This window comes from Jaculus jaculus, chromosome 11 (assembly GCF_020740685.1).
Source record: "Jaculus jaculus isolate mJacJac1 chromosome 11, mJacJac1.mat.Y.cur, whole genome shotgun sequence".
Taxonomy (NCBI): Eukaryota; Metazoa; Chordata; class Mammalia; order Rodentia; family Dipodidae; genus Jaculus; species Jaculus jaculus.
The window spans coordinates 25,120,988-25,140,586 of NC_059112.1; the positions used below are offsets into that span (position 1 = coordinate 25,120,988).

General features: G+C 40.4%; 1 protein-coding gene across 1 annotated transcript in view; it reads left to right on the forward strand.

Moving 5' to 3' along the window:
- Pds5a (PDS5 cohesin associated factor A) overlaps nucleotides 1-19,599 on the forward strand; it is a 131,552-nt gene that overhangs the window by 42,565 nt on the left and 69,388 nt on the right. Inside the window, exons 8-10 of the mRNA XM_045161407.1 lie at nucleotides 2,516-2,656; nucleotides 11,476-11,591; nucleotides 18,119-18,213. Of these exons, the coding sequence (XP_045017342.1) occupies nucleotides 2,516-2,656; nucleotides 11,476-11,591; nucleotides 18,119-18,213 (352 nt within the window). The remainder of the gene's footprint in view (nucleotides 1-2,515; nucleotides 2,657-11,475; nucleotides 11,592-18,118; nucleotides 18,214-19,599) is intronic.

Genomic DNA, 19,599 nt, shown 5'->3' on the forward strand with positions numbered 1-19,599 from the left:
TTGGGGAAATTTTGTAATTTATCTAACCAAGTATAGCAGTTAATTTTATTGCACATTTACTATTTATCTAAGTATATTTCTTTATTTTGAGATTTTTCTTTGTCATATGAAGAATTACAAATATCCCTTTAAATTGATAACAAACTAATTTTCTTGTTGTCTTGCACTAAGGTATTTTTAAATGTTGTTGAATTACTTTCATATAAAAACTAAATGAAAGCCGGGTGTGGTGGCGCATGCCTTTAATCCCAGCACTCGGGAGGCAGAGGTAGGAGGATCTCTGTGATGTGAGTTCAAGGCCACCCTGAGACTCCATAGTGAATTCCAGGTCAGCCTGGGCTAAAGTGAGACCCTATCTCAAAAAACAAACAAACAAAAAAAAACTAAACTAAATGAAGGTTTATTCATTTGAATGTTGTTATTTTTTTTTAACTTTTTTTTTGTTTCTTTTTATTTATTTATTTGAGAGAGACAGACAAGGAAAGAAAGAGAGAAAGAATGGGTGTGTCAGGGCTGCCAGCCACTGCAAACGAACGTGCGTCCCCCTGTGCATCTGGCTAACGTGGGTCCTGGGGAATCAAGCCTCAAATCAGGGTCCATAGGCTTCACAGGCAAGCGCTTAACCGCTAAGCCATCTCTCCAGCCCAAATGATGTTATTTTTTCTGCTGTTAAATCAATATTTTAGTAGGTTAACAGAAGAAATATTTAAAATAGTACCAAACAGTGGAAGGTATAGCTCAGCCTTTAATGTCCTGATCTCATTTCTCAGAAATAAACACCAATTATAATCACATCACTTCTGTAAATATTCTATCTTTATCTGTGTGTGTATTAAGTTAAACTGTGTTCCTCATTCTTTTCAGACTGCATACTGAACAGGCATATTTTTTTAACCATTTATGGTGCCTTTCAAAAGGAAACATGCAAAAGAAAATAGATGCTTATTTACATGCCATTGCCTCTGTAGCATCTTTTTGTTTTGTTGGCAGGATCTCACTCTACCCCAGGCTGACTTGGAATTCACTAGGTAGTCGGTAGTCTTAGGGTGGCCCTGAACTCATGGTTATCCTCTGCCTCCCGGGTGCTGGGATTAAAAGCATGAGCCACCACATCCAGTTTCTTCTGTAATAGTTTTTTGAGTTTTCTAGATGGGCTTTGCATTATCAGCAGTTTTTTCTGTCATCTGACTTTTAATGAACAGCTTGCCTTCAGAACTAACCAAAAAGGTGGGTGGGGGAGGGAAGAAAAGAAACTTAGCCTTCATGTTTTTTTGTTGTTGTTGTTTTGTTTTTGTTTTTTGATAGAGAAGCAGAAAGTTCAAATGAATGGGCGCACCAGGGCTTCCAGCTACTGCAAATCAATTCACACATGTGTGCCACCTTGTTCATCTGTGTTATTGTGTCCTGAGGAATTGAACCTTGGTCCTCTGGCTTTGCAGGCAAACACCTCATCTGCAAAGCCATCTTTCCAGCCCTACCCTTTGTTTTAAAGGTCTCTCTATTGCCAAACTCGTGGCAAAAAAAAAATAGAATATGTTTTAGCTAGAAATAAAAAATTTGGCAATACATTTCTCTCCATTTTTTGTGAGAAAATTGCTGTTAAATTCTTTGGATCACACAAGCTATGTACATTGTTTTACTTAAATGAATTTAGATTCTCAAATCCTAATTTGAAACACAATGGAAAATCTTTCCCTTTTTCCCCATAACTTTATAACTTCTTATTTATTTCATTTTTATTTCTTTTCTTGTTTCAATGGTTTTCCTGATACATACTAACAATTCAAATGCTGGACTGGTGAGATGGCTGAATTGTTAAAGGGATTTTCTTGCAAAATCTGCAGCCTGTTCTCAGTTCCCCAGCATCGATGCACAAAGTGGTATATGTGTCTGGTGTTCTGTTTGCAGTAGCAGGAGTCCCTTGGCTTGTCCATACTTTGCGTGTGTTTCCTTCCCCTCTTGCTTGCAGATTAATATTATTATTTAAAGAAATGTTTATTAAAAAATCTTAGTGGGCTGGAGAGATGGCTTAGCATTTAAGGTGCTTTGCCTTCAAAGCCAAAGGATCCTGGTTTGATTCCCCAATACCCACATAAACCAGATGCCCAAGGTGGCACGTGCATCTGGAAGTCACTTGCAGTGGCTGAAAGCCCTGGCATGCGGTAGCTCGCTGGCGTGCGCGCGCTTGCTCTCTCTCTATCTCAAATAAATAAAAACAAAATACTTTTTAAAAAAATTCTTAACCCGACATGATGGCATATAGCTTTAATCCCAGCATTTGGGAGTCAAAGGTAGGAGGATCAGTGTGAAGTTCAAGGGCATTCTGGGACTTCAGAATACATTTCTGTTCAGGCTGAACTAGAGTAAAAACCTACCTTGGCGGTGGGGTATTCAAATACTTGTTCTTTATCATTACTGTATATTTGATTACATAGTTTTCTTTATAGTCATGTTTGTAGAAAACCTATTTATGTCATTAAACCAAACAAATATTTTTGTTTTTAATGTTTCATAGTTTTTCAATCAAGTCCTGGTGCTGGGAAGATCGTCAGTAAGTGATTTGTCAGAACATGTATTCGATCTGATTCAGGAACTTTTTGCCATAGATCCTCATTTATTATTATCTGTTATGCCACAGCTTGAATTTAAACTGAAGGTAGGATTAAACAATTTCAAAGCACTTTAAGCTTTTAAAAAATTTTGTGTATCGTAGATTTTCTCTAAGAATAAATGAATTAAATGAGTTAAAATTTTCTCTTACTTGGCTTGATGTAACAGTTTGTAATGATCATATGCCCATTTTTAAAATATCTGTTAAGCATGGTGACATAAGTGATAGATGTTAAAAAGTGTTACATTTGAAATTGGTGATATTCAATATATTGATATTGAATGATATAGATCCCCCCCAATTTTTCAGTGTTCAGATAATGGGACTTTGCTTTTTGGGGTGTGTGTGTGTGTGTGTGTGTGTGTGTGTGTGTGTGTGTGTGTGATCTGTGTGCTTATGGAGGCAAATGGTGAATGTCAGGTGTCTTGCTCAGTTGTTCTTCACGTTATTTATTGAGGCACAGACTCATTTGAACACAGTGCAAGCCAGATAAACTAGTTCCACTAGCCAAGTTGCTCCAGGATCCCCTGTCTCTACCTCTCAGGTACTGGGATTATAAACTGGCCATTGTGCACATCTGGCATTTACTCAGATTCTGGGGATCCAAACTCCAGTTGTCACATTTTTTTTCAATTTTGTTTTAATTGACAACTCCATAATTGTAGATAACCCATGGTAACTCCCTCCCTCCCCCAGCTGAAACTCCACTTTTTATTATATCCCCTCCCTCTCTCAGTCTGTCTTTTATTTTTTTATTTTTTATTTTTAAAGATGTCAATCCCATCTTATTTAAATATTTATTTATTTATTTATTTGAGAGTGACAGAGAAAGAGGCAGAGAGAGAGGAGAGTGGGCACGCCAGGGCTTCCAGCCACTGCAAATGAACTCCAGACGCGTGTACCCCCTTGTGCATCTGGCTTATGTGGGTCCTGGGGAATCGAGCCTCAAACCGGGGTCCTTAGGCATCACAGGCAAGCAATTAACCACTAAGCCATCTCTCCATCCCTCTCTTTTATTTTGATGTCATGATCTTTTTCTCCCACTATGATAGCTTTGTGTAGGTAGGGTTAGGGTTAGGGATGTCCATGACCTCACAGTACCTGACACTACTTACACAGTTGTCACATTTATATAGCAAGTACCTTATTCACTGAACCATTTCCTCAGCCCTAATTTATGACATTTCACCAAACAAATTTAAATTAAGTGTTCTAAGGGTCATTTATGGCATAAATCAAGTAATGAGTTTTTTTTTAATTTTTATTTTATTTATTTATTTATGACAGAGTGACAGAGACAGAAAAAGGCAGAGAGAGAGAGACAATGGGCGTGCCAGGGCTTCCAGCCACTGTAAACGAACTCCAGATGTGTGTGCCCCTTGTACATCTGGCTAACGTGGGTGCTGGAGAATCAAGCCTCGAATGGGGGTCTTTAGGCTTCATAGGCAAGCACTTAACTGCTAAGCCATCTCTTCTGCCCAAATAATTTTTTTTGAATGAGTTATTGTATAGCCAACTTAGCAAGGAATGCGTAAATTTTTCACAAACTCCTAACATTCCTTTCTTTTTTTTAAAATTTCATATATTTATTTGAGAAAGAGAAAGAGACATATAGAGAATGGGCGCACCAGGGCCTCCAGCAACTGCATTCAAATTCTAGACACATGTGCTACCATATGCGTCTGGCTTATATGGGTTCTGGGGAATCAAACCTGGGTCCTTGGGCTTTTCAGGCAAGTGCTTTAACCCTTAAGCCATCTCTCTGGACCCTTTTTTGGTTTTCAACTTCTGTTTATTAATTCCTTTATTTTCAGAATGAGTGAATGTGTATATATGTATGGATGTGACAGAGCCTCTAGTCACTGCAAGCAAACTCCAGATCTGTGCCATCATGTGCACCTGGTTTACGTGGGTGCTGAGAAATCAAAGCTGGGTCATCAGGCTTTGCAGGCAAACACTAAAACCACTAAACCTCTCTAGTCCTGTTTATTTTTGTTGCTTTGTTGTTTTTTGAGGCAGGGTCTCACTCTAGCCCAGGCTGACCTAGGAAGTCACTCTGTAGGGCTAGAATTAAAGGCATGAAGCAGCAATCCAGGCTGCATAGTTTGTTTTTAAATTTTTTTTTAATTTTAATTTTTCTTAATTAATTTATGAGAGGGAGAGAATGGGCATGCCAGGGCCTTCAGCTGCTGCAAACAAATTCCAGCTACATGCGCCCCCTTGTGCATCCGGCTCATGTGGGTCCAGAAGAATTGAACCTGAGTCTTTTGGCTTTGTAGGCAAGCACCTTACTATTAAGTCAGCCCTCCACAGTTTCCTTAAACACTTTTTATTGACCACTTCCATAATTATAGACCATAAACCATGATAATCCTTTCCTCCCCTCTTTTTCCCCTTCACAACTCCACTCTTCACTCTCCATCATATCACCTTGTCCTCCCAGTCAGTCTCTCTTATTTTTATGTCATCATCTTCTCTTCCTCTTATGAAGGTCTTGTGTTAGTTAGGGTTAGGCACTGTGAGGTAATGGATATCCAGGACGTTTCATGTCTGGGAGAGCGCACTCTTACTCATCTTTTGATCTTACATTCTTTCTGCCACCTCTTCCATAATGGACCCTGAGCCTTGAGGGTGTGATAGAGCTGTCACAGTGCTGAACACTCCTGTCACTTCTTCTTAACACTGTGGTGTCTTCTGAGTCATCCCAGTGGTCACCGCCATCTGAAAAGAGAAGCTTCTCTAACCAGAAGTGGGATTAGCATTAATATATGAATATGAACATTAAGTATATACTGCTTGCAGGGCAGTGTGGTGAGCATAATATATGCATTTTGCCAAACAAGAGTAGGCATTACCTTCCTAGGTTACAAGACCTCCCACCATAAGCATTTGATGAGGTTTTTAGTACCAGCAATGTATACCTTCCTGTGTAGTGGGCCTCCAGTTTAATGATAGAGTGGTTGTATTCCCCCGTAACAAGACATGTCAGTATTGTACCTGTTTGGGTCATTTGGCCTATGTGGCCAAACTTAAGGCTTGCAGTATCCACTGTTATCAACACTGGTAACTTCTCGCTCCCATAAAGCTGCATGCAACATAGCCTTTTCTTGCTTTGTGTCAGTTGGTGTATAGGGGGTGGTTTTCAGCTCCAGCTTGATTGCTCAGTGACCTTGCAGTCAAAGCATTTGGAGTCTTCAATCAATAGTAGGGTCTTACAATCTATTTCTGATAGAAAACCATGAGTCTTGGCAATATCCTGTAATGTTTTTGGGTCATCAGGGACCTCTTTGGCTAACATGTTATTGGAAGTTATCCCATCCCTAGCACTGAAATATTTCTTGTCTTTCTTTTTTTTTGGGGGGGGGGAGGTTATTTTTCTGTTTGTTTGTTTTTTAATTTTTTTTATTTTTTGAGGTAGGGTCTCATTCTAGCTTGGGCTGTGCTGGAATTCAATAGGTATTCTAATGGTGGCCTCAAACTCACAGCAACCCTCCTACCTCTCTATAGACCTCACAAGTGCTGGAAATAAAGGCGTGCACCACCACACCTGCATTTTTATTGTTGTTTTTTGGGGGGGGGTTGGAGGTAGGGTCTCACTGTAGCCCAGGCTGACCTGGAATTCACTATGGAGTCTCAGGGTGGCCTCGAACTCACGGCAATCCTCCCACCTCTGCCTCCCGAGTGCTGGGATTAAAGGCGTGCGCCACCACGCCTGGCTTGTTGTTGTTTTTGATGTAGGGTTTCACTCTAGTCCAGGCTGACCTGCAATTCACTATATAGTTTCAGGGTGGCCTCGAATTCCTCATAGCAATCCTCCTACCTCTGCCTCCCAAGTGCTGGGATTAAAGGCATGCACCACCAGGCCTGGCTATGAAATTTTTCTAGTAATCTATTGCTTTTGGGTATATCATTGTCTATTAAGTAGTTTTCCATATAGCTTAGGTATCTTAAATATATTTTATTGAGAGACAGATAGGCAGACACAAAAAAGAGAGAGAAAGGGCATGCCAGGGCCTACAGCCACTAAAATGAATTCCAGATGGCACGTGCCTTAACTGCTTAACTGCTAAGCCATCTCTGCAGCTCCATATGTCTTATTTGTAACATCTTAAAATTTTTAATTAACTCTCCCCTCACCCTTATTTTACACAGTCTGTTCCCTTGACCTCACTTACGCAATTCCAACCCCAGTAATCTGTTCATCTACTTACATATATACTATACCATCTCCTTCAGTCCTCCCCTATAGCCCCTTTCTTAGGTTACTGGCCTTTGCAACTGAGTTTTACTCCAACACACATACAAGTATAAATATTTGTAGCTAGGATCCGTAAGTGGGTGAGAATATGTGGCATTTGGGTTTCTGGGCCTGGGTTACCTCACTTAGTATAATCCTTTCCAGATTTATTCATTTCCCTTTAGATTGCATAATTTGACACTTTTTTAACCACTGAATAGAATTCCATTATGTAAATGTACTACATCTTCATTACATCTTCTAGGCTGGTTGCATTTCTAAGCTACTGCGAATAGAGCTGCCATAAACATGAATGATCTGGAAAGGATTATATTGATGACCTCCAGCACAGAAGACCCTATGCTTTTTGAGAGACTTTTATTATTACTATTATTTTTTTGGTTTTCCAAGGTAGGGTTTCACTGTAGCCCAGGCTGACCTGAAATTCACTATGAAGTCTCAGGGTGGCCTCGAATTCTCGGCGATCCTCCTACCTGTGCCTCCCGAGTGCTGGGATTAAAGGCTTGTGCCACCACACCCAGCTTCTTTTTTTTGTTTTTTTAAACACATTATTTATTTATTTGAAAGGGAGAGAGAGAAAATGGGAAAACCCGTATATCAGGGCCTCCAGCTACTGCCAATGAACTCCAGATGTATGCTTCATCTTGTTCATCTGGCTTATGTGGGTCCTGGGGAATCCAACTTGGGTCCTTAGGCATCACAGCCATCTCTCTAGCCCTTGAGAAACATTTTCTATCGGATTTTTAAAAAATTTTTATTTGTTTGAGAGCAACAGACAGAGAGAGAAAGAGCCAGAGAGAGAGCCCACGAGAGAGAATGGGCGTGCCAGGCCCTCCAGCCACTGCAAACAAACCCCAGATGCGAGCATCCCCTTGTGCATCTGGCTAACATGGGTCCTGGGGAATTGAGCCTTGAACCTTAGGCTTCACATGCAAATAAATACTTAAATTTTATTTATTTGTAATCAGTGAGTACCTGGGCATGCATGGGCCTCTGGCAACTGCAAACAAATTCCCGATGCCTTTGCCTCTTTGTGCATCTGGCCTTTTATGGGTACTAGGGATTCAAGTAGTTAATGCTCTGCAAACAAGTGTCTGAACACACTTAGCCATTTCTGCAGCCATCATTTGCTTTTATTTATTTATTTATTTTTATTTGAGAGAGAGACATAATAGAGGAAATGGGCACACCATGGCTTCCAGCCACTTAAACAAAATCATATGTGTCACCTTCTGCATCTGGCTTATATGGGTCCTGGGGAGTTGAACCTGGGTCCTTTGCTTTGCAGGGAAATGTTGTAACCACTAAGCTATCTATGTAGTCCTTGCTTGCTTTTAGTTAACACTGTCATTACAGGATTTAATGTGGGGTTTTGTTTGTTTGTTTTGATTGTGTTTTTTAGAGTACAGTTTTATTGTAGCCCAGATTGGCCTTGAGGTCCTGCTTTCTGCTAACATTACAACGTATACTGTACCTGGTTGGTTTATATATTTTGTTATTTTTTGAGGCAAGCCCAACAGACTGGTCTGTTTTTGTTGTTGTTGTTGTTGTTGTTGTTGTTTGTGTGTCACCCTCTCCCCCCAAGGTAGGGTTTCACTCTAGCTTAGGCTGACCTGGAATCACTATGTAATCTCAGGGTGGCTTCGAACTCACAGCCATAGCGATCCTTTTACCTCTGCCTCCCAAGGGCTGGGAGTAAAGGCATGCACCACCATGCCTGTTTTTTGTTGTTGTTTGTTGTTTGTTTTTATCTTTTATTTTCTTATGAGAGAGTATTGGTGTGCCAAGGCCTCCAGCCACGGAAAGTGAAATCCAGACACATGCGTCCCCTTGTGCTCATGTGCAGCATTGTGTACTTGCATCACTGTCTGGCTTACGTGCAACCTACAGAGTTGAATATAAGTCCTCCGGCTTTGCAGGCAAGCTCCTTAACCACTAAGCCATCTCTCAAGCCCCCCTTTTTATTTTTATTTTTTTTGTTTGTTTCTTTCCTTTTGTTTTTAGACATAGGTGTCAGTGTAGCCCAGGCTGGAATTCACCCTGTCGTGTCGTGGTGGCCTCAGATTCACAGCGATAGTCCTGCCTCACCATCCCAAGTGATTTGATTAATGGCTTGTGCCACCATGCCTGGCATTTTTCATTTTTTAGATAAAAATATAAAATTGAAATATTTTGTCCAGACTTAAATTATGTGTATATTTGTGTTCACTGGTATTTATAATAATTATTCATTATTACACAAAGGTTATAATACCAGTAAGAATTTGCCTATGAAAGCTTAGCCTGGTGATGCATACTTAAAATCCACTCAAAACCTGTCTGGGCTGCAAGAGACCCTGCTTCAATAAGATACTTTTTCCATAGGATAAACCTAGAAACCTTTATTATTATTTTTATTATTTAATTTATTTGTAAGCTGGGAGACAGGATAAAGAGAGAGAATATGAGCAAACCAGAGCCTCTAACTACTGGAAACGAACACCAGATGTATGTACCACTTTGTCATTTGGCTTTACATAGGTACTGGGGAATCAAACCAGAGTAATTAGGCTTTGTAGGGAAGGTCCTTCACCTCTGAGCCATCTCTGCAGCCCCCTTTATTTTATTTTGATTTTATTTCTTTGAGACACAGATAGGCAGAGAGAATAGGCGCACCAGGGCCTCAAGCCACAGCAAATGAACTCCATATGCATGCACCACCATGTGCATCTGGCTTGCGTGGGTTCTTTGGAGTCGAACCTGGTTCCTTAGGCTTTGCAGGCAAGCACCTTAATCACTAAAGCCATCTCTCCAGCCTGTTTTAGTTTTTAATTAAGGAGTTTATTTTAGCAATAGCCTAAAGGTATATCCATATTATTATTATCCAAATTATTTCTAAGAGTAAAATACTAAATGTCATTGAAAATTTTCTAATTTTAAACAATGAATGACTGAAATTCATTTGTTTGTTTATTTAGTTGAGGAAGAGTTTTAATCTTCCTAGAGTGACCTAGAATGCCTTTATTCTTATGGTGGTGTTCTATGTCATCCTCCCAACTGCTGGGACTAAAAACATCAACAACCTTGCCTGGCATGAATGAGTGAATTTTGTTTTGTTTTGTGTGTATGGTTTTTTTTTTTTTTTAATATTTTTGTTTATTTGACAGAAAAAAAGGTAGAGAATGGGTGCACCAGGGCCTGCAGCCACTGCAAATGAACCCCAGATATATGTGCCCCCTTGTGCATCTGGCTAACATGAGTCCTGGGGAATTGAACCAGGGTCCTTTGGCTTTGCAGGCAAATGCCTTAACCGCTAAACCATCTCTCCAGCCTGCTTTTTTTGTTGTTTGTTTTGTTTTGTGTTGTTTTCAAGGTAGGGTTCCACTCTAGCTGAGACTGACCTGGAATTCACTATGTAGTCTCACAGTGGCCTTGAATTCACAGTGAAAACTCCCACCTCGTCCTACTAAGTTGATGATTAAAGGCATGTGCCACCACCTCCAGCAAAGGAGTGAAAGTTTTTTTAATATGTTATTTTTATTTATTTATTCATTTATTTGACAGCGAGAGAGAGGGAGGGAGGGAGGGAGGGAGGGAGGGAGGGAGGAAGGGAGGGAATGGGCACGTCAGGGCTTCTAGCCACTGCAAATGAACTCCAGATGCTTGCACCCCCTTGTGTATCCGGTTAGCGTGGGTCCTGGGGAATTGAATCTGGGTCCTTTGGCTTTGCAAGCAACGCCTTAACTGCTAAGCCATCCCTCAAGCCCAGATGAGTGAATTTTGGGTTTTTTTTTGGTTTTTCGAGGTAGGGTCTCACTCTAGCCCTGGCTGACCTGGAATTCACTATGGAGTCTCAGGGTGGCACAGTGATCCTCCTACCTCTGCCTCCTGAGAGCTCGAAATAAAGGCATGCACCACCACGCCTGTCTCGAATGAATTTTTAAATCTAAAGTTTTTGTGATATCCCATGGTCTTTGTGTTTATGTTTATTTTTCCCACAAAGATTTACTTATTGAGTATGTTCTTTGTTTCTGTATTTGAACCTCTAAAATTAGCACTTTCCCTGAGCATAGTGGCACACGTCTGTAATCCCAGCACTCAAGAGGCAGAGGTAGGAGGATTGCATTGAATTCAAGGTTGGCCTGAGAATAGTGAATTCCAGTTCTGCTGTGGTTAGAGTGAGAGCATATCTGAGAACTCCCCTCCCCCCCACCCCCCCAAAAAATAGCAGTTGCTTTTAGTTATCACAGTATTTAAAAAAAAACAAAAAACAAAAAAAAACACCCTGTTTTTCAAGTAATTTCCATTAAAACAGTTTTTATACCAATTATTGGTTCTTTTTTTTTAAAATTACCAGGCATAGTGGCTGTCTCTGTCTCCCCCCCCCCCCCTTTGGTTGGTTGTTTTTCAAGGTAGAGTATCATTCTAGCCAAGGATGCCCTGGAATTAACTGTGTAGTGTCAGGTCAGGGTAGCCTCAAATTGCCTACCTCTGCCTCCCAAGTTGTGGAATTACAGGTGTGTACCCCCAAGTATGGAAAAATCCCAACACTTTTTTTTGTTTGTTTTTGCAAAGTAGATTGTGCATAATAAAGCTCAAAATACCTTTGTTTTTTGTCCCTTCACAGAGCAATGATGGAGAAGAACGGTTAGCTGTGGTTCGACTACTTGCTAAATTGTTTGGGTCTAAGGATTCTGATTTGGCCACACAGAATCGTCCTCTTTGGCAGTGTTTTCTTGGCCGGTAAGAGCATCAAATATTATGGACTCAATTCAGCAGGATCCACCTGAATTACTTACCAAAATTGTAATGTATCTTTTTTTTTTTTTTTTTTTTTTTTTTCTTAATAGGGTCTCACTCTAGCTTAGGCTGACCTGGAATTCACTATGTAGTCTTAGGCTAGCCTCAACATCATAGCAATCCTCATACCTCAGCCTCCCAAGTACTGGGATTAAAGGCACGAGCTACCATGGCCTACTTGAAATGGATCTTTGTTAGCTCCTTGTAGAATAAATTGCAGGATGCTTTTTTTTTTTTTTGACAACTTCCATGATTATAAACAATATCCTATGGTAATTCCCTCCCTCTCCCTACTTTCCCCCTTTGAAACTCCACTCTCCATCATATCCCTCCCCCTCTCAATCAGTCTCTGTTTTGATGTCATGATCTTTTCCTCCTATTATAATGGTCTTGTGTAGGTAGTGTCAGGCACTGTGAATTCATGGATACCCAGGCCATTTTGTGTCTGGAGGCACACATTGTATGAAGTTCTACCCTTCCCTTGGCTCTTAGATTCTTTCTGCCACCTCTTCCACAATAGACCCTGTGCCTTGGAAAGTGTGATAGAGATGTTTCAGTGCTGAGCACTCCTCTTAAGACTTCGCAGCACCATGGTGCCTTCTGAGTCATCCCAAGGTCACTGCCATCTGAAAAGAGAAGGTCTCTAGCCAAAAGTGAGAGTAGCATTAATATATACGGGTATGAGCATTAAGGGAAGTGCATAAAGGGCAGTTTAGTGAGCATACTATATACTTTCAGCCAGACAGCAAGACACATTACACCGCTAGGGCTCATGACTACCACTGCTTTAGGTTTTCAGTATCAAAGATGTATTTCCTCCCATGGAGCGGGCCTACGGTCAAATTAGAGGGCAGTTGTTTTCCCCCATAACAGATGTGCCACAATTGTACCCATTGGCTTATTTGGTTTTTCATGGTAGAGTCTCAGTCTAGCTCAGGCTGATCTGGAATTCACTATGTAGTATCAGGAGGGCCTCCATCTCACAGAGATTTTCCTATACCTCTACCTCTCAAGCACTGGGCTTAAAGGCGTGTACCACCACACCCGTCGTTTGTTTTGTGTTTTGTTTTGTTTTTTCCTAAATAGTCTGTAACCAGGCCTGGTGGCACATGCCTTTATTTAATTTTAATTTATTTATGAGAGATTGGGCACACCCAGGCCGACTTCAGCCTCTGCAAACAAACTTCAAACACAGGTGCCACCTTCTGCATACGGCTTATGTTGGTTCTGGGGAATCGGACCTGGGTCCATTGGCTTTGTAGGTAAGCACCTTAACCACAAAATATCTCTCCAGCCCTGTTAATGCTTTTTTGAGGCAAGGTCTTGCTCTAGCCCAGGCTGACATGGAATTCTAATCCCAGGCTGGCCTTGAACTGAGAGTGATCCTCCTACCCTGTTTAAAATAGAGGCTTCTATTCTAAGCCCTTATACCTAACCAGGCATACAAAAAAGGAATTCACTATCCGAGTGATAGTAAGTGTCATTATTTATTGCAACTCATTTGAGCAGGAAAAAAAAATGCAATTTTTTTTTGGTTTTTTTTTTTGCAATTTTTTTTAAACTGGGTTATATATAAAAACAGATTCAGGGGCTGGAGAGATGGTTCAGCGCTTGCCTGTGGAGCCTAAGGACCCCGGTTCAAGGCTCCATTCCTCAGGACCCATGTTAGCCAGATCCACAAGCATGCACACACATCTGGAATTTGTTTGCAGCGGCTGGAGGCCCTGGCGTGCCCATTCTCTCTCTATATATGCCTCTTTCTCTCTCTCTCTCCCTCTCTCTCTCTTTCTCTTTGTCACTCTCAAATAAATAAATTAAAATAAACAAAAAATTTAAAAAAAAAAGTCAGCCATAATAGTTTTCTTCACTTACTATGCAGGTGTGATTGTGTACATCTTTTTATTTTTTATTTTTTTATGTTTTTTTTTTGGTTTTCAATGTAGGGTCTCACTCTAGTCCAGGCTGAGCTAGAATTCACATGTAGTCTCAGGGTATTCTTGAACTTATGGCAATTGTGTACATCTTTAATCCTAGTACATAGTAGGTAGAAGTAGGAGGATCACTGAGTTCAAGGCTATCCTGGCTACTACAGAGAGTGAGTTCTTGATTGCCCTGGGCTAGATTGAGACTTGACCTTGTAAAAAAAATTTTTTTTAACATAATTTAGTGAACACTGCTAACCCTGGTGATATGGCTCTAATTCATAGACACTAAGAATTTCTGTCTATTGAATATTATTTTTCTTAGAGTATTAAGTATTTTGATTAATTCCAGTTTATGTGCTCATAAATAATGTTTAATTTTTGTGACATATAAAATCACAGATCCTAAATCAAAGATTTTATTAAAATATGAAGGGAGGGCTGGAGAGATGGCTGAGTGGTTAAGCGCTTGCCTGTGAAGCCTAAGGACCCCGGTTCAAGGCTCGGTTCCCCAGGTCCCACGTTAGTCAGATGCACAAGGGGGCGCATGCGTCTGGAGTTCGTTTGCAGAGGCTGGAAGCCCTGGCGCGCCCATTCTCTCTCTCTCCCTCTATCTGTCTTTCTCTCTGTGTCTGTCGCTCTCAAATAAAAAAAAAATATATATATATATATATATATATATATATATATATATATATATATATATATATATATATATATATGAAGGGAACTGGAAAAATGGTTTAGCAGATACGGCACTTGCCTGCAAAGCCAAAGAAGTCACATTTGGTTCCCCATGCAAAACCAGATGCACAAAGAAGCACTTGTGTTTAGAGTTCGTTTGCAACCACTGGAAGCCCTGACACGCCCATTCTCTTGTCTGACTCTTCTCTCTCTCTCTCTGCTTGCAAATAAGTGAATAAAAAGTTGTTTGTTTTTTTTTTTCAAAAATCAGAATATGAAGATTATGGGCTGGAGTGATGGTTTAGAGGTTAAGGCACTTGCCTGAAAAACATAAGGATTCATGTTCCACTCTCCAGGTCTCATGTAAGCCAGATACAGAGTGATGCAAGCATTCAAGTTTGCACATGTGCACAAGGAGGAGTAGACATCTGGAGTTCGGTTTCCGTGACTGGAGGCCTTGGCGCATGTTCTCTCATTGCCGTATTAAAAAAAACAAAGGGCCAGTCGTTGGGCTTGCCTTTAAAAACAAACACACACACACAAGAGCCAGTTGTCACCTTGAATCCCAGCACTCAGGAGGCAGAGGTAGGAGGATCGCTCTGAGTTCAAGGCCACCCTGAGAATACACTGTGGATTCCAGTTCAGCCTATCTCAAAGGAAAAAAAAATTAAGACTATGTCTAGATTAGAAAATAGGTGGCCAGTAGATATTAAGAATTTCTTAGCCTGCCGGGTGTGGTGGCACACGCCTTTAATCCCAGTACTTGGGAGGCAGAGGTAGGAGGATTGCTGTGAGTTCGAGGCCACCCTGAGACTCCATAGTGAATTCCAGGTCAGCCTGGGCTACAGTGAGACCCTACCTTAAAAAATCCAAAAAAAAAAAAAAAAATTTTTTTAAGGGGTTTGGGAAATGGCTGAACAGTGAAAAGCATTTGCTGCAATACCTGCCAACTTGGGTTCAATTCCTTAGTATTCCTGTGAAGCCAGATACACAAAGTAGCACATGGAAGTTTGTTTGCAGCAGCAATCAGCCCTGGTGCACCCATATTCATTTTCATTCTCTTCCCCCCTCACACGTACACTGTCTCTCAAATAGTGAATTAAATTTTTTTTGTTGTTTATTTTTATTTTTTTATTTGAGAGTGACAGAGAGAGAGAGAAAGAGGCAGAGAGCAAGAGAGAGAATGGGCGCACCAGGGCTTCCAGCCACTGCAAACGAACTCCAGACACGTGAGCCCCCTTGTGCATCTGGCTAACGTGGGTCCTGGGGAATCAAGCCTCGAACCGGGGTCCTTAGGCTTCACAGGCAAGCGCTTAACTGCTAAGCCAACTTTCCAGTCCAAAATTTTTAAAATAATATATTGAATAACTTCTTTATTATGGGATCATTTCAAAGATGGGAAATTTTGCTTGTATTTAAAAATACCACGTTTTCACCTACCCGTGCTAATGGAGATTTTAGTTAGGGCCTTGAACATGTTAAGCACATACTTTAATAATGATCTGTACTTCAGCTTCAGACTACATTAGTATGGGAGAGGAGTGAGTGACATGTATGCAATTGTAACTGCACTGACAGGAGTGAAGTCTTTTTTGTTTTCTTTTTTACTTATTTAATTTTTTAGGAGCAAGAGAGAGTGAGTGAGTTTGCATACCAGGACCTCAGCAAATGCTATCGAATTCCAGATAGTTTTGCCACTTAGTGGGCATGTGTGACCTTGCTCTTGCCTCACCTTTTTGTGTCTGTCTTATGTGGATCTGGGGAGTCAAACATGGTTCCTTAGACTTCACAGAGCAGTGTGCCCCTTCTGCTGGTCATACTATTCCACACCTTTAATCCCAGGAGAGGTAGATTAACCACTAAGCCATCCCTCCAGTCCTATTTATTTATTTATTTGATGGAGTAGAGAGAGAATGAGCATGCTAACGCAAATGAACCCCAGACACTTGTACCACCTTGTGAATTTGGCTTACATGTATACTGGGGAGTCAAACCTTGGGACCGTAGGGTTTTCAGGCAAGCACCATAACTGTTAAGCCATGTCTTCATCCCATTATTATAATTATTTTCTTTTGCTTTTTCAAGAGGGTATCACTATGGCCTAGGTTTACCTGGAATTCACTATGTAGTCTCAGGGTGACCTCGAACTCATGGTGATCCTCCTACCTTTGCCTCCCTATCACTAGGATTAAAAGTGTGCGCCACCACGTCCAGTTTTATTTAATCCCATTGTTTTTGTTGTTGTTTTGTTTTGTTATTCAAGATAGGGTCTCATACTAGACCAGAATGACTTTGAATTCACTATGTGGTCTCAGGCTGTCCTTGAACTCACAGCCAATCTTCCTCCTGAGTACTGGGATTAAAGATGTATGCCGCCATGCTCTGCAAAAAATATTTTTAGGGGCCAAAGAGGTGGCTTAATGGTTAAGCTGCTTGCTGCAAAGCCTAAGGACCCAGGTTTACCTACCCAGTACCCACATAAGCCACACACACAGGTGGCACATACATCTGGAATTCATTTGCAGTGGCTAGAGGCTCTGCATGCCCATTCTATCTACCTCTGTCTGCCCCCCTCAAATAAATAAATAAATTTATTTATTTTTATTTTATTATTATTATTTCTTGTTTGTTTTTGGTTTTTCAAGGTAGGGTCTCACTCTTAGTCCAGGTTGACTGTAATACGCTATGTCTGTCATCTCAAGGTGCCCTCCAACTCATGGCGATCCTCTTTACCTCTCCCCCTCGAGTGCTGGGATTAAAGGCCTGCTCCACCTCGCCCAGCTTTTAAAATTTTTTGTTTCAGCTGGGCCTGGTGGTGCACGCCTTTAATCCTAGCACTTGGGAGGCAGAGGTAGGAGGATTGCCGTGAGTTCGAGGCCACCCTGAGACTCCATAGTGAATTCCAGGTTAGCCTGGGCTAGAGTGAGACCCTACCTCAAAAAAGCAAAAAAAAAAAAAAATTGTTTCTGGGGTAGGTTTTCACTTTAGTCTAGACTGACCTCGAGTTTACTCTGTAATGCTGGGATTAAAGGCGTGCACCACCACACCCAGTTTAAAAAAACACTTCTGTTTATTTGCAGAAATAAAAGAAAAATGGGCTCATTCTCTGCATGTTATGTTTCATATTTTATAGAATTTTTAAACTGGAAAATTAGACCATTTTAGGCAGGCATGTCAAAAGCCAGATGTACGAAGTAGCACATGCATCTTGAGTTTATTGCAACAGCTAGAGACCCTGGTTTGCCCATTCATATTCTCCCTGCCCATTCATATTCTCCCTGTCCCCTCTGCTGGTCACACTTCCACATCTTTAATCCCAGCAGAGGTAGATTAACTGTAAATTCAAGGCCAGCCTGAGACTACATAGTGAGTTACAATTCAGCCTGGGCTAGAGTGAGACCCTACCTTGAGGGGGAAAATCAATCCCCCCCCAAAAAAAAGAGCATATTAATACATGCTGATCCTGTCTAGATGCAACTTTGTAATGAAGCTGTGTGGCTCACATTCTATGCAACCCACTTTGAAATGAGTTCTTTTTATAACTCAGATTCTCTTAATCCTTCCTGTCAAGCATACCTATTTGGAATACTTTCTTTTATAGCATAATTTTAAGCTTTCATCTTTCAGTGTACAAAATGGGTAGTTGATTTGAGGAATGTGTTTGTGCTGCTTTTTGCTTGTTTTAGCATGGCAAATACTCTGTTTGAAACAAGGTGTGTATCCTTATGCTTCACATTTTTCCACAGAACACATTAACTCTATTACTATAAACATGTTTGCTAAACAGTAACTATTGCTTATGTGTTTGATATAGTTACATTGAAAAATATTTGAATTAATATTTAGTTATCTTTTTCTATTTAGATTTAATGACATTCATGTTCCTGTGAGATTAGAAAGTGTGAAATTTGCCAGTCACTGTTTAATGAATCACCCAGATTTAGCCAAAGATCTCACAGGTAAGTTACCTAGTTTATTATACACAATAAGCCCAAAAACAGTTCTGGGTAGGATTTGATCCTGTGCATAGTTTATTGTCTACTTTTTCTAACTAGGAAATAATTTTTGTTTGATTTTCAAGGTAGGGTCTTTCACCTAGCCTGTCTTGTAACTCATGCTGTAATCCCATGTTCTTAAGCCCATGACCATCCTTCTACCTCCATAGTACTGGGATTAAAGGCATGTATTACCGTGCCCAGGAAGAAATTACTTCATTTTTACAAAATAAAATTGCAGTTGAAATACTCATGTTTTCATCATTTGCGATACTTTTAAAGTCGTACTTGAAGAGATAAGTGTTCCTTATAGCATCCAATTTGAGCACAGATCATGCCCACATTAGTAAACAAAGTAACATCAAGTCATGAGTAGAAAATGTTATTTCTAGATTAGAGTAGAATTTTGTGTTATTCACTAAAAGTACTTACACATACATGTTTGGTAGTTGCCAATAAAAAGACATTTCTCAAAATGCTGCTGATTATTAGAAACACAAAAAATAATACTTTATTCTTTTGATTTAGTTTGTATTATAAATTATCCATGAGCTATCTTTTATTTATTTATTTTTGTGTATGTGTTTGCTATATGTACAAGTATGTATTGATATGGTACTCAGTACACTTCACTTATCTGTGGCTACTTATCCACCTGTTTTTTTTTTTCCCTTCCAACGGAGTTTTTACTGACGCTAGAGATTGTGATTCACAAGCCCCCACTGTTCATCTCTGCTCCCACTGGACTAGGGTTACAGACAAGTATCACCATGCCAAGCTGTTTACATTGGTTCTAGAACTCTCATTCTCAGGCCCTTGATGCCTTCCTGCTTATACCACATTTAACCATCTATGTACTTTTCAAGGTTATATTCTGAGTTTTATGTAATTTATATATAAACCTAAGCCTGTCATCTACTTTATGAGGGTTTTTTTTTGGAGGTGGCATCTCACTCTAGCTCAGGCTGACCTTGAATTCACTGTGGAGTCTCCAGGTGGCCTTGAACTCATGGTGATCCTCCTACCTCTGCCTCTGAGTGCTGGGATTAAAGGCACGTGCCACCATGCCCAACTTTTTTTTTTTTTTTTTTTTTTTTTTTGGTAGCATCTTGCTCTAGCCCAGGCTGACCTGGAGTTCACTATGTAGTCTCAAACTCATAGCCATCCTCCTGTTAGGATTGAAAGTGTTCACCACCATGCCCGGTAGAGAGAGAAGAGAAAGAGAAATGAGAATGGGTGCATAAGGGCCCCTAGCCACTGTGAATGGATTCTAGATGTGTGTATTTTTAATTTATGCAAGAGAGTAAAAGTAAGAAAGAATTGGTGTGCCAGGGTATTCCAGCCACTGCA